General features: G+C 36.6%; 1 protein-coding gene across 1 annotated transcript; it reads left to right on the top strand.

The window, feature by feature from the left end:
* The first annotated feature begins 659 nt into the window (after positions 1 to 659).
* Positions 660 to 5696, top strand: LOC122029921 (probable E3 ubiquitin-protein ligase LUL4). Its single transcript, XM_042589060.1, has 3 exons — positions 660 to 1338; positions 4812 to 5295; positions 5420 to 5696. Exons 1-3 carry the CDS (start codon positions 845 to 847, stop codon positions 5531 to 5533), a joined length of 1092 nt encoding a protein of 363 aa, XP_042444994.1. The 5' UTR covers positions 660 to 844; the 3' UTR covers positions 5534 to 5696.
* The last annotated feature ends 10488 nt before the right edge of the window (positions 5697 to 16184 follow it).

The following is a 16184-nucleotide window of genomic DNA, read 5'->3' as shown; positions in this document are numbered from 1 at the left end:
ACTTAGGGTAGTATTGGAAGGGTCAGGAATGATAATTATCATATTTTACCATAATGAAGTGAAGATCGGTTATCCCGGATTTATGGTGCAGGTAAACACATATTGAAGTTTCTTATGCACTCAGGATTCAAAATCGAAGGAGGATAAGAGATTCATCTTCCTCGTTTGAATCACTGTGATCACTAGATCTTTATATGGATTGCCATTTGTATTTTCAGATTTACTGTGATAGTAGCAAAGGGTAGGCTTAATAATTTTGCGACTTCATGCTTGATGATTCTCCATGATCTCATCTAAAATAGTTTAGTTATATTGCATTGATGAATCGATAAAGATCTTGTCAAACTAAGTAAAAAAATTTAATAAAAATAAATAAAAAATTCATTAAAAAAACTACATAGGTCTAATTTGATATAAATTTAATTTTATACGGTTTATAATAAAATTTTGAATATACAAATAATATTAATATAATTTAATACTGTAGTATCAAAAAATTCGATATTTTTTATTAATAGAATAAAATCTCTTCTCATCATTTATTTATTTATTTTTAAAGAGATGGGAGAGTTTGAATTGACAATTAAATGCTATAGAAGGTTCTTTCCTCGGTTAATCAATTAAAGATGATGACGTAAGAAAAATACCATCTGCGCTTTGTTGACAAGTCGATCTCTTATTTTCCAAGGTAATAACCGCAAAAGATTCATCTCCCCCAATCCGCCTGCTGAGCTTTTCAAGGCAGCAGATTAACCTCCCAAATCCAATTCCAAATTATTCCCACAGACGCTCTCCTGTTCTTCGTTTCTTCTTGCTCCTCGCCTCGATCGAGACAGGAAGCGGCATGGGGCAATCTTCAAGCCAAGGCAGAAGAAACGATCGCTATCCACAATCCCCGTCGGTTTACTCCACTCCTCCTAATCCGCCTGCTTCTGCCCCGAACCAGTCCGCCTCCATGGTCCCCTACGCTTCCTCTCATCCGCCGCCGCCACTGCAGCCGCCGCCTCCTCCTCGCTTCTACTACAGCACGCCTTACCCTGAGTCCTCGCCCGCAAACCCTGGTTCTTCTTACTACCACCAACCTAACCCTTGGATGCCCCGCCCTTGTTACCCACCATACTATGCCCCCGATCGGAGCGGTGGCTGGTGGCAGCCGAACACTTACTCCCCCGCGATGACTAGTCAGCCGTCAGAACCGCCCCCGCCGTCTGTGGAGCAGGCTAAGAAGGTGAAGAATGATGTCAACGTGCACAAGGATTCGATCCGGCTGGTGCCTGATGAGCAGAATCCAGATCACCTTCTGGTCTCGTTCACCTTTGATGCTGTGGTCAGTGGGAGGTATCTGTTTCACCTCGTTATCCTATTTTTAATTCTGCTTATTTTTGTTGAGTTGTGGTGGTTTCGTAGTAGTCAAAGTATCTGTTTGTTCCTTCTATTCCATTGTTCTTCGCATTCTCATGAGTGATCCCAGCCAACTGCGTTTTTTTGCCATTTGCTCTGGTTCAATGTCCTGGCTTCCATCATATATCCATCAGAAAGAAAGCGAAATTAGTAAATAAACTATAGTAGGATTAAGGGAGAGGGATTGTCTCAGCTGAGATCAAAACCATGAACCAGTTTGTTGAAAATTGAAATGTACTTCACTTTCTACGTGCATCTTACATCTTATAATTTGTATGGAACAAAGAAAAAGCAAATAAATCTTTTTCTTGTTCCTTTTTTCTCCTTTCAACTATCATGAATGACTTTCCTCCTCATGATCTCATCCAGCTTTCAACTGAAGGAAGTAGAAGGAATGGAACTGAGATTCTTACAAGTTACAATCACAAAACAGGTTTGGTTAGACCAATTATCTTTCCTCAAGTCAAACCAACCATCTTCATCTCATGCATGATATTTTCCCTCTTCTCTAGGTACTCATAAAGCAATAACAGTTGTCCTAAGACACATCATGTATAAAAATTAGTTATCACATATCTTTTAGGAATGTGTATTATATCTCAATCATAAGAGCTACAATTACCAAGTTGACCAACAACTAGTGTTCATTTTTTTTCCCCTTTTCTTTTCTTTAAAAGAGATTACCTATTCCTATTAGACCGACACCCTACAAGACCCTGATGTTATAGTTCCTCAAGGGTTACTTAATACTACTTTGTTGTTTTTCTAATGGTCTAAGAATTGTTGTTCATAGTGAGCAAAGAACCCTATCTACCATCTTTGTTCTAGAGATTATATAGATAAACCAAAAAAATCTCTTAATTGTGGCTTGAAGTAACTGCTTAATGCTCATCTTCATGTTATTTAAGTGCCTTTGATACAGGTATAGATCTGGGTGCTTGACACCTCATTTTCTAAAAGTCATAGATGTGATTGATGGGATCTCAATGTCCAACTTATAGCATCAAGTTTTTGATAGTACAGGGATAGATAAAGAGTTCCAATACCAAATGATAGATTGTTTATTCAAAAAGATAACAATCCTATATCGTATAGGACTTATCTACCATAGGTTGTCAGTGTTAAATAGATTTAGTAGTTACATAGTTATGTTAATAACATAGGCTCCTAGTGTAAAGCACATTTAGTTATAAGGGTTAAGAACATAAATCTATATGCATCTTTTTTTATGTATTATGTGGTAGATTTACAATTGTTGTGTATAAGTTGCTTATGCTGATTAGTTCGATAAATTGTGGTAGATGTAAAAGATTCAATTTTATATGAATTGCTTAGGTTGATTAACCCAACATGTTATGTAGTAGATACAAACTTGTACAAGTTTTTTTCATGAGCCTTGATCCAAGGTGTTTGGGCATGCACAAATGATATGGATGATGGGCTTCTTATCAGTACCTACATCTGTGCTGTGCTCATAGAATGACATTTGTGCTTGGCCTAGGTTGTCATGGCCAATGCATGAGAGTAGGAATATGCAGAGTGTTTTGCATTGAATGTGATGCCACTAGCAGATTCATTTAGCTGTTTTTTTTTACTTCACATTCCATGACATCCTAGTGCACAAGTGATACATGTATTTTGTGTTTTCCAATGTATCAAATTGCATATTAGATAATGTAATTAGGGTATACAATTTGCACAATCACTTGAATGTACAATATCATGCACGCAAAAGCTTTGGCATGTTTACCCTTTAGGCCTGCATTCAAGGTCAAGAAACTTAACTTCCAATCCACTGTATAAAATAGGACATATTTCAAGAGAAATCACATTTCTGTTTTCTTAATCCAAATTCTTCTCAAACTAACAACTCAACTACTTAGGATTTTACTTTAAAATATGGGTTAGGGTTTCTTGTTTAGATAATTAACTTGGCTGATAAGATAAGAATCCTATGATTAGTCAGTGAGCCTATTTAGTGCTAGAAATCCATGAAAAGGAATATCATCCACAAACCCAACACTCTGAATTTGGTTGAATGATATTTACCCTCTTGGCTTTTGCTTTATCTCCATTCTCTGACCATGTCATTTGGTCAGTCAGTTTGTTACATGTCAAATAGTTTCTTGTCTCTGCATTTTCTTAATTTTCAGCTTGCATCCATATTCTTTTTGTTCTACTTATTTAACATATATTTTAGGATTCTCCACTCTTCAAACCTTGATTTATTTGAAATCAAAAGACTGCATCAGCCACTAGTCTCCTGTATTCATTGGAAAGTTTCACTTAAAAATCACTAATTGATTGTTTTACAGTCAGATGGCTTAAAGATCACTCATTGAGGTTTTTTTCAGGGAAATTGAAAAAAAAAACTCAATGTAGGAAAGGATTTTCTTTTTGGTCTATTGTGTTTTACTCACGGTTTCCATTTTATCTAAAATTATTCGTAATATTATTGCTATAAAATGGGTTTGTAGATTTAGTCCTATCACTCAATGTTAAGGGATAATAAGTATTTAAACTATTAAAGTAGTGGCACCACATTTAATGGTCCACTAGTGGCTCTAGGTTGGATATTTCAGTCAATTCAACGGCATTGGCCAGTGCATTTTGTAACCATTATTTGTTACTCGATTGTACTAATTGGCACTGCTATATGTTGGACCATCACCAAATAGTTTGAGTCCGAATTGCTGGGTATTCTGTATTCTTGTTAATGGTTCTCATGAGTAAATAATTGGACTAGATTCTAACAGATTATTGAGGTAAAAAAAATATCATGTTGCAAATTTAAATGATGATCAAATCATCAGAATGATCTATTTTTTGTTATATTATATTTTTATTTTTATAGCACTTCATTTATGATCAGCACATAAGTGCTACCTTCACATAAACACTACCTGTCCTAATTTCTAACTAGAGTAGACTGCACAATAAGATTCCCTTTAGAATGTTACTTGAACATCTTAGTAGTCTATGAAGTATAAATTTGTGGACATTATAATTGCTCCAGTTGTGATTGTCTCAAGTCTGCTATTTGGAGTTTGCGTACGTGATTGTTTTTTTTCCTTTGTTGAACTCTATGCAAGGCTATATTCCCTTCATAAATCTTAATCACAATATTTTTTTTCATAAACCTTTCATAGAGCTCAATCAAGGAATAAAATTCATAGCTGACCATGTAACATGGCTGACTGACTGACCACAAATAATTAGGATCCACATGGTTTGATAATGATGATGAAGAATACTTCTGAACCTTTGTAAACTTATCATGGAAAACAAAATATGGTTTTATAAATTGCACATATGCACACAACATTTGTCCAATTATTTGCATTCATATTTAACTCTTATCAATTTTTTTAGTTTGTTAAAATATTTTTCATTGTTTTGTTTCTTATCAGGATCACTATTTGTTACTTCGCTAAGGAAGGACCCGAAGGTGATATTGTTCCTTTATATGCTGATGCTTACACTCCTAAGAAAATAGCCTTTGCAGAAGGTCATGGGTTAAAATTCATCCAACCTTCAGGATCTGGAATTGACTTGGGATTCTTCGATTTGGATGAGCTTGCACATCCTTTACCAGGAGATGCATTCCCACTAGTTGTATCTGCTGAATCAAGTCAAATGCCATCAAATTCTCCCCATTCGCAAATTACTCAAGCTGTCATAGAGAAGAATAGTAATGGGACTTTTCAAGTCAAGGTAGTAAAGCAGAAATTGTGGGCTGATGGTGAACAATATGAATTGCAAGAAATATTTGGTCTTGCAAGCTCCACAGAACCAAAAGTCGTTGGTGGTGTGGACGAATCTGATGATGGAAAGGATTGTGTAATTTGTTTGTCAGAACAAAGGAATACCACTGTACTTCCTTGTAGGCACTTGGTAAGAAATTTGGCAGCCTTATTATACTTTTTACCAATTTCTGAGCACTATTAAGTTCTTAATACAAGATGGATACTATCTCACCTTTCAGGCTAGATTTTCTGATAGTTTTTACTTCTTCCAGTGCTTGTGCAGTGAATGCGCCAAAGCTTTAAGTCGGCAATCAAATAAATGCCCCATATGCCGGCAACCTGTTGAACAATTTATGGAGATCGATGTTAATACTGTGAAATCGTGAACAGACTCTTTCAATATGTTAGTTCGCAAAGTTCTCTCCAAGTGTGTGTGCATACTTCTAAATAAAGTTAATTTCTTTGATGTGTATCAATGTTTATACCTTCATATAAGAGAAGTGTTGTAAGTATATTATTTATCTTTATTTGAAATATTATGCTTTGAAATGGTTAGGAAGCAACTTATAATATATATATATATATATATATATATATATATATATATATATATATATATATATATAGTATTATAATTATGATAAATTAAACTCTGAAAATTACTACAATCTAAGGTCATTTAGATACAATATTTCATAATAAAATAAGAGAAATAAATTAAGAGAGTTTGATTATATTTAAAGTTGATCAATAGATTTAATGGATTGATAAATAGCTTCTTCAAATTGTAGGTGCAAGGACTAGAAAAACATTTAATACTAAGTTCGCATGAGTAATAATTATCTAAGAAATGTGACTGTTGCTAAAGATGAAACCTAGCAGTTAAGATTCATATAGTCGACCTAAAATGTGAATTATAATTATATATATATAGGTAGTTCTAAACTAGGATAGTAAGAGATATTATATTTAAGAGGTATTTTAAATATAATTAGATATTGTATTTGAGAGGTGTCTTAAAAGTAATAACCTTGAATATTATCTTAGACGTTTAATTTGTTGGACCCCGTGATTGTTTTGATGTGATAAACTAAGTTAGGTTAGACCCTGTTTGTTATTTGATCCCTGTGTCTAGTGTGCAGAAGCTTAGGAGCGCAGGAAGTCGAGCGAAAGACACAGCTAGCGAGAAGGACGGTATGGGAAGGGAGCCGACGTGCTCGGTGCGTCCGAAGGACGAAAGAGCTGCGGAAGAGTACACCGGTGGACGAGAAGAACGTGTGCAATGTTCGAGGGACGAGAAGCCGGGACGGAAGCCTGCTCGAGGAGAAGGCCGGAAATTGGGTTCGGGTGAGCCCTATTTCGGTTGGCCGAAATCACCTAAACAATCGGAACTTTGGAAGCCTTCGTGAAGATGAAGAAAAGTTGAAGAAGCCATTGGAGGTGCCTTCAACAGTGTTGAGGGCGCCCTCAACGCCTTCAACAATGTTGAAGGCGCCCTCAACGTTGAAGGCACCCTAAATATTGTTGAGGGCGCCCTCAACTGGGTCAACTCGATCGTTTGCACGCGGATAAAGTTTTATCCGCACACCTCAGCTGGAGGCGCCCTCAAGTCTCGAGATAAGTTTTCCAGGAGCTATATAAAGGCCTCTGGAGCTAGGAAATTATTCATTCAACTCTGTATCAACTTCCTAGCAATTGTTTGAGCTTCTAGTGTGTAAAAGGCTTCTCCGCCTTCAGAGAAGGAGACTTTCTTAGTGCGCATTCCAATCGTCTTGGATTAATCAACCACCTAGGTTGTAACCAAGTCAAAATTCTGGGTCTTTTCTCTTACTGTTTTATTTATGTTTTATTTTATTATTGTTGCTATTCTTGAGTTGAAAGAACGAGGAGGGTTTTGTTATATTTGTAGGCAATTCACCCCTCCCATCTTGTCAACCCAGCTGCACCAACATAATTAATAAGATTTACTATTTGAGTGTACATTCTTTATATATATATGTGATTTGATCTTAAATTAATTTACCGAAGTCCATAATACAATGTATAATATGAGAGAAATTGTAATTGGATCACAATTAGTGAGTATCTCATTATGTGAAATTATGAACATATTGAAATCTTTCCTAGTCAATAAATTGATAAGACTATATATCATCAATTCTGTGAGACTAGTACATGTTATACTCCTTGATTTATTCAAATAGTTAATCCTCACTTGCTAGAAATATAGAGATGTTAAGAGCTAACATATGAATGTTAGCTAAGGATAACTAGTTCATTAGATATGACCTATTATGAGACTTTGTATATATGTCAATGAAGATCTCATTATAGCTTGAGTACAAGTTTCTTTAAATTTAAGGTATTTAAATCATCTTGGTCATTGATGCTTATATTTTGACATCTTAGCTAATGTCTCCTAGGAGGTATAGATCTGGATGATTGGGTATAAGTTAATGTGTCTAAAGATATTTGAATGACCCATGGATGATTTATCACTCCTTTCATAAGAGATATATATCCTATGATCTCTTGTTAGGATTATTACTTAGATGTCTTTGGCCATAGCAAACATATCAAGAGGATGATCTACTTGAACATGTGTTTTAAGTAATTTGAATCCATAGGACAAGGAACTATATGTTGGAGTAGTGGGGCCGACAAAAAGGGGGTGAATTTCCTACAAGAAAAAAGATAAACCCTTCTCGCTCTTTTGATTTGATTAGTAGCACAATACTAATAATAATAATAACAGAAATAATAACTTAAAAAGAGTAGGTAAAAGGCCATAGTTTTACTTGGTTACAACCTAGGTGATTGTTAATCCAAGGCGTTGAAAAAACACAAGAAGATCTCCTTCGTTGAAGGGAGAGAAGCCTTTTACACACGTTGACAGCTCAAGAATGACTAGGAAAGTTAATATCGAAGTTGTTGATGATTTCTTAGTTGCAGGGGTCTTAGACTCCTAGAAAACTATATCCGCAGCTTGAAAGCGCCTTCAATGAGATCCAAGGCGCCTTCCATCGGATAAGTTTTATTTGTTGCGGATAAAACTCTATTCACGGCTAACGGCTATCGGAAGATACCTTCAAAGGCTGGAGGACGCCTTTGTACTGTTCATTGAAGACACCTTCTAGCCATGGAAGGCACCTTCCATACGGCAGATCAACTCATTTGCTGATCTCTTCGCGTGGGTGATGCTCCGGCTAACCGGAGTTGAGCTCACCCGAACCCAATTCCAACCTTCTCCTCGAGCAGCCTTCCTCCTTGGTTTCTCGTCCCTCGGACCGCCGCACGCGTCCTTCTCGTCCGCTGGTGTACTTCTCCGCAACATCTCATTCTTCAGATGCACCGAGCTCATCAACTCCCTTCCCGTTCCATCCTTCTCGCTAACTGCATCTTCTGCACAACTTCTTGTGTTCCTAAGCTCTGCACACTTAGACACAAGGATCAAATACAACAGGACCTAACTGAACTTAGTTGACCATATCAAAACTATCCAGGGGTACTAACAATCTCCCCCTTTTTGATTTGCATCAACTCAAATTCAAGTTAGGGTTAAAAATACAATAATATAGTAAAGCAATGAATTAAACAAGTTAATTGTAAAAATAAATATAAGGATAAAAATTATGGGAATTAAGCGAGTTAATAAAAATCAAACTTCGTAAAAAATAAAAGAATGTCCTTACTTCTCTTTAACTTATACCTATTTCTTTCGCTTTGATCACATCAAAAAAAGAAGAAAACATAAACAGGTAGAAAATTTTGATATAAATTTCTAGGGGTACGTAACAAGAAATGTTAGTTTAATGGTATAAAAAGTAAAAGTTTTCAAATTTCTATTGACTTTGAATTTTTAATTTCTAATTTCTTTTAACAGATAATATTATATTTTATCACAGAAAAATAAGATTTTCAAATTTTAAGTCTATAAAATAATTTTAAATTTCAAAGTATGCTTTTCGTTAAAAAAATTACTCAACAATTTTTTTTTAAATTTTTTTATTTGTAGATTAAATCATCGGATAGTATAAACGAATAGAAAAAAAATATTCTTCTAATTGAGAAAATTTCAAAAAAGATGAATTTTAATCTTAAAAAAATTTTGAAATCCAATACAGGTTCCTACCTACTGGATTTATTAAAAATTTTGGAGATACATAATTTTTAGAGATTTTCCTAATCTGCCCCTGGTGATTTCTAATGTACCAGTTGATTCTATCATAATTTCTAAATTTTGATTTTCGATAACTATTCTAATTCAAACATACATAGTCATTTTCTAGTTTTTCTATTTGTGCTTTCAATTTATCATTTTCTATTTTTAGATATTATGGGACATGAATTAGCTAAGGTTAGTTTTATCTTAGCATTTTCTCTTTCTAGCTTTAATAAATCTTTGGAGAGTACCTTAATAAATTGAATGACTTTTCAGGAGGTAAGGCATATACCTTACTTATCTCATGTTCTAATGCTCCCCCTTCATCGCAGCTTTCTTCTGGAGATCCTCCACCTTCATCAATGCTCATCTACGAACTACTTTCATTTTCTTCTTGGTGATCGGCCAGTAGGGCTAGTCTGACGTAGGCCTCGATCTCAGACTCGGAGGACAAAGATTCATCCCATGTTGCCTTTAAATTCTTGAGCTTCGATCTTGTTGGTCTTATGCCCTTGTCTTTCTCCTTTTTTCAGTTTGGGGTAGTCGTCCTTGATGTGCCCTTCTTCTTTGGCAATTGTAACATCAAATCTTTCTTTTGCTCCAAAAGTCCTTCATCTGTGACTTGAATTTATTAGATTTAATAAATTTATTAAATTTCCTTACCAATAATGCTACTTTATCTGCGTCGATGGATGCTTCGGAGTCTGAATCTAGTCTGCCCTTTTGGGCTTGCAGTGCTAGGTTCTAATTTGGTCCCTTTCTTTGTCCTACACATCGAGACTCGTATAATTTGAAAGTAGAAAAAAGATTTTCAAATGTACTTACCTTGAGATCTTTGGAGATATAGTAGGAGTCTAGTATAGATGTCCATTCCGGTGTTCTTGGGAATGCATTTAAAGCATACCTTTGCATGCCCTGATTAGTTACTATTTCTCTGAGGTTCGTTAATCCGATGATTAGTTCCTTGATTCTTCCATGTAGATGAGCAACCGATTCACCTTCTACCATCCGGAGGTTGCCGATTTGGTTCTGGAGCAAGTCCCGTCTTGCAAGTTTTCTTTGGATGTTCCTTCATGTAGTTCTAGGAATTTCTCCCAAAGATCCTTTGCTGATTCATAGGCGCTAATTCTGCTGACTTCTTATGGAGGTAGTACGCTCAGTAGATGAAATTCAACTCGTCCGTTAGCTACGAAGTTCGCTTGTTCTTTCTTTGTCCATGAATGCTCCTCTTTCTTAGCTCCTTGTTGGTCCGTGGGGGTTACAAAACCATATTTCATAATTAAGAGAATTTCAAAATCCATTTTTAAAAAAAATACCTCCATCCGACGTTTCCATTATGGAAAGTCTCCCTTGAACTTTGGCGGATAAATGCTCGGTCCAACCATTGTCTTTGTATTTCAGTCGGCGATTAGTCCTTTTGAAGTGGTTGGGCTCTGATACCACTTGTTGGAGTAGCGGGGCTGGCAAGAGGGGGTGAATTGCCTATAAGAAAAAAGATAACCCCTTCTTGTTCTTTTGATTTGATTAGTAGCACAATAAAAATAACAATAGTAACAGAAACAACAACTTAAAAAGAGTAGGTAAAAGACTAGAGTTTTACTTAGTTACAACATAGGTGGTGTTAGAATGTATACTAAAAGCCTAGCTTTTTGTATAAACATTTATTTTGAAATGAGAATCATATTAGTCAAATGTCTACATTTAGTTAAATACAGTTGTCCATTTAATTTATATTGTAGATAATATGGTGTGTGGTGTCACACAGAAGATCATGTTATCAGTTCCTTATAAATTATAAATAGAAGTTCACAACCAAGATGGATTGGGACAAACCATTGGAATAGTTGTAGTGTAATTTGATATTAGTTTATCTTGACTATAAATTACACTAGTACACTATGTGTGTATTGAGCATGACCATTTGAAGTTGTTTCTTTTATACTGGCTGCATAAAAGAATAGAACCTCTGTTATTATGGATGTGCGTACTCTTAATCCCGATATAATAACAAGCACATGTACTTAGTATTTATTTCTTTAATTTATTAAAGGGTGAGATTTATTCGTTAAATCAATAGACTCAATAAGTTGGGAAATAATATTATTTATATAGTGTGTTATTGATTATAGAAGGGTGAGTAGTCGACCGAGGGACTAGTCCTAACTATGGTTAGACAAGGAAAGTCCTAGCTGCGGTTAGGCAAGGGAAGTCCTAGTGGCAACTAGGCAAGGGAATCTTGGCAGATCTTGGAAACCAGGTAGGATTTGGTAGGTCTGGAGGACCCGATATCGAATCCTTGGCAAGCTGATCCGATGAAGCCAGGTGGTGAAAACCCTAGGGGGAGGTAACCCTAGGTCTTGGTGAGTGAAGCCAGGTGGTGAAAACCCTAGAAGGAGGTAACCCTAGGTCATGGTGAGTGAAGTCAGGTGGTGAAAACCCTAGGGGGAGGTAACCTTAGGTAACAAGAAGTCTTGGAGAAGTGAACTCCAAGCAAGATTGATTGAAAGATTTCCGGTCGACCGCGTGAGGTCAACCAGACTAGCGGATCTTGGTAAATCTAAATTTAGTTTTACCATAGTATTTTGCATTAATATTATTGTTGTTAGCTAATTTAGTATTATAGAAAAAGTCTTACTGGATCAGGCGATCAGATACTGAGCAGAGAAAGTACATGTAGGTCCCTTTGGAGGCCGGCAAGAGGGGAGGGGTGAATTGCCCTATAAAATTGAAACCAAAAACCCTTCTCGGATATTCAACTAACTTAAAAGAACTTGTAATTAAAACGGCAGAGACTAATTAAGACAGAAAGTAGACACAGAAGAATTACTTGGTTTGCAATCAAAGGATTGCTAATCCAAGGCAAAGAAGGCGCACTAATTGATTCTCCTCTGGGCGGAGTAGCCTCTTACAGCGTTGAAAGCACAAAAAGAAATAACACAAATGAAAGCACTGGATTACAAGTAGTTTCATTTAATGTATGGATTAGTACTTTATTTATAGTACTGGTCCGGGCGCCTGAAAGTGGTTCCGGGCGGCCCCGGGGGGATAAACTTTATCCCCCAACGGTCAGATTGCGAAAATCACGATTCTGGTCAAAATCATGCTCTGAGCGCCCGGAAGCATTCCGGGCGCCCCGGACAGCTCCGGGCGCTCGGAATGGTTCCGGGCGCCCCGGAGCAAAAAGTCAACTGCAGTTGACTTTTTGTCCGGGATCACTTCTCCGTTAAGTCCCAGTCTCGGTCCGGGTCTGTTCGCTCCGGCTCCGCTAGCTTGGGTGATCTTGGCCTTCCGGAATAGGGCTCACCCGAACCCATGTTCCGGCCTTCTCCTCGAGCAGCCTTCCTTCCCGGTTTCTCGTCCCTCGAGCGCCGCGCACGCTCTTCTCGTCCACCGGTGTACTCTTCCGCGGACACCTCGTCCCTCAGACGCACCGAGCCCGTCGGCTCTCTCCCGTGCCGTCCTTCTCGCTAGCCGCGTCTTCCGCTCGACTTCCTGTGTTCCGAAGCTCCTGCACACTTTGACACAAGGGTTAAACAAACGCAGGACCTAACTTAGCTTGTTTGATCACATCAAAACACCTTGGGGTTCCAACAGTACAAACATGCCTGGTGGACCAAATGTTTGGCAGGTAGGTTAAGGTAAGCAACTGGAATGGAGCGATGGGGAGGTCGTGTCCTAAGAAGGGACAAACCCTAGGTCACTAATCTAACTAAAGAAACTGGGAGGTTTCTAAGTTGAGATCAAGATATGTCTTACTGTCTTTTCTTACTTGTGCATTATTCATACTATGCTAACTCTATTTTGTAGGAATATTATTGTTATATCAAATTAACTTTATTTTATAGAAATTGAAGAGATTGGTCTATTGAACAGGAGGTTCGGTCTACCAAACCTAGCTGATATGTCAGGTTTAGATCACGTAGAGCGGACTTGAAAGTAAGGCGAATCAGTCAACCGAACCCAAGGATCAGTTAACCAAACCTATGTGCAAAAATTAGTATTATAGAAATTTCCAAGTTGAGATCAAGATATGTCATACTGTCTTTTCTTACTCGTGCATTATTCATACTGTGCTAACTCTGTTTTGTAGGAATATTATTGTTATATCGAATTAACTTTATTTTGTAGAAATTGGTCTACTGAACAGGAGGTTCGGTCAACCAAACCTAGTTGATAAGTCAAGTTTAGATCACGTAGAGCGGACTTGAAAGTTAGGCGGATCAGTCACCCTAACCCAAGGATCAGTTAACCAAACCTATGTGCAAAGAGATTAGTATCTAAATTTAGGTTTACCATAGTATTTTGCATTAATATTATTGTTGTTAGCTAATTTAGTATTATAGAAAAAGTCTTACTGGATCAGGCGATTAGATACTGAGCAGAGAAAGTTCAAACAGGCCTGGTGGACCAAATGTTTGGCAGGTAGGTTAAGGTAAGCAACTGGAATGGAGTGATGGAGAGGTCGTGTCCCAAGAAGGGACAAACCCTAGGTTACTAATCTAACTAAAGAAACTGGGAGGTTTCCAAGTTGAGATCAAGATATGTCTTACTGTCTTTTCTTACTCGTGCATTATTCATACTGTGCTAACTCCGTTTTGTAGGAATATTATTGTTATATCAAATTTACTTTATTTTGTAGAAATTGAAGAGATTGGTCTATTGAACAGGAGGTTCGGTCAACTAAACCTAGCTGATATGCCAGGTTCAGATCACGTAGAGCGGATTTGAAAGTCAGGCGGATCAGTCAACCGAACCCAAGGATCAGTCAACCAAACCTAGCTAATTGTTGGATGCTACTCGGAATTCTATTATGCTTCCCCAGTACAAAAATTTATACAAACACAAAACTTTCCTAACAACCTATGTGCTCCTCATGAGTTAAACTTGAATTGGAAACGAAACTTAACATTTTTTACTTCAAGTTCAACTCATGTGTTTTTCAGTAGTTAAAATTTGGATTGCAAACGATACTTAACATTATTAATCCAAATTCATCTCATGTTACAGAAGTTGATTAAATATCTATTTCAAGGATTGACTTCCAGGTTAAACATGGTGAGACATTCAGCCTTCTTGGGTATGAGATCATCCATCACTTCCTAGACAAAGCCTTTCAAAGAAATTGGATATTTAAACTTCTTATAGTAACCCTAAGTTTAACTATAGAGACCTCAATAGAAGCACAAGATCAAAACACTAAACTGAAACACAAAAATGAAACACGAAATCGCGAGCCTCTTGTGTTGGTATTTCAGGATCCATACAAAGAAAAACTAGTTTCGCTGTGGAATTAAGAACTAGTTATATCTTTCTTTGTAACTTAAAGACCTCTTGATCTTCTATTGTATTCCTCTCCTCCTCTTGTACATCGTGTGGGTGATGATCTACCAAGATAAAATCCACCCAAACAACTTCTTCTCCTCCAAGAAATTCGGCCACCAAGGGAAACTAAAATAGGAAACTTCCTTCTCTTCCTCTTACTCTCCAAGCAACCGATCACAAGAAGATGCCACTTGATGTGCCACCGACCCTAAGGAAGAAAACAAGAAAAAGAAGGAAAAAAGAGAGAGTGCCGACCACCAAGGAATAGAATAGGAAGAGGAAGAGTCGTCCCTTATGGAGCAAGAGAATTAAGAGATGTACGTCTTCTATAAGGCACCCTCTACCTCTCTTTTATAATCCTTGGTCATGGCAAAAAAAGGAAATTTTAATAATAATTAAAATCTCTCTCTTTTAAATTTCCTATTGTGATGGTTACAAAAGGAAAGTTTTAAAAATTAATCTCTCTCTTTTAAACATTGTAGATGACTACAAAAAAGTAAAGATTAAAATTAAAACTTTTCTTTTAAATCATGGTTACAAAAAAGGAAAGTTTTATCAAAATTAAAATCTCTCTTTTAAACACTACAAATAAGGAAAGATTTTTACAAAATTAAAATCTCTCTTTTAATCCTTTGTAGATATCTATAAAAGGAAAGATTTTAAAATTTAAAACTCTATTTTAAAATCATGTGGATAGCTATAAAAGGAAAGATTTTAATAAAAATAAAATCCCCTTTTAATCCTAGTGGTCGACCCCTAACTTGGGCACCAAGCCATGCTTTGGGTGGCCACTTCTTTGGCTTCAAGCTAATGCTTGGCCGACCCCCTTGCACCAAGCAAGGATATGTCTGACCCATTGCTTGGGTAAGAAGTAGACTTGGTGGATATAAGGCTTTATAGAGGCTACAACAAGGACCGAGAGGAGAAATTAGTTTTGGCCTTCTGATGAGCTTGAGCTTCCTATGTTCGCCCCGAACACCCAATTTCATCAATAATAACTCATACCACTAAAGAGTTATTATTGAACCACCACACCAATCCCATATTACATTATGAGCTCCTTCTTATCATAAGTGCATTAGTCTCCCTATGTTTAAGATATCGAATGCCCATTAATTAAATGAGTTACTGACAACTCACTTAATTAATATCTAGCTCCAAGAGTAGTACCACTCAATTTCATTGTCATGTCGGAACTAAGTCCACCTGCAGGGTTTACATGATAATCCTTATGAGCTCCTCAAGGGGACATCATCAACCTAGATAACTAGGACACAGTTTCCTTCTATAATTAACAACACACCATATAAATAATATTATTTCCCAACTTATCGGACCTATTGATTTAAAGAATAAATCTCACCCATTGATAAATTAAAGAAATAAATACTAAGTATATGTGCTTGTTATTATATCGGGATTAAGAGTACGCACATCCATAATTACAGAGGTTATGTTCTTTTATGTAGTAAGTATAAAAGGAACAACCTCAAATGGTCATACTCAATACACACATAGTGTACTAGTGTAATTTTATAGTCAAGATAAACTAA

Source organism: Zingiber officinale, chromosome 10B (assembly GCF_018446385.1).
Source record: "Zingiber officinale cultivar Zhangliang chromosome 10B, Zo_v1.1, whole genome shotgun sequence".
In the NCBI taxonomy this organism is placed as follows: domain Eukaryota; kingdom Viridiplantae; phylum Streptophyta; class Magnoliopsida; order Zingiberales; family Zingiberaceae; genus Zingiber; species Zingiber officinale.
This window is presented reverse-complemented; position numbering and strand designations above follow the sequence as displayed.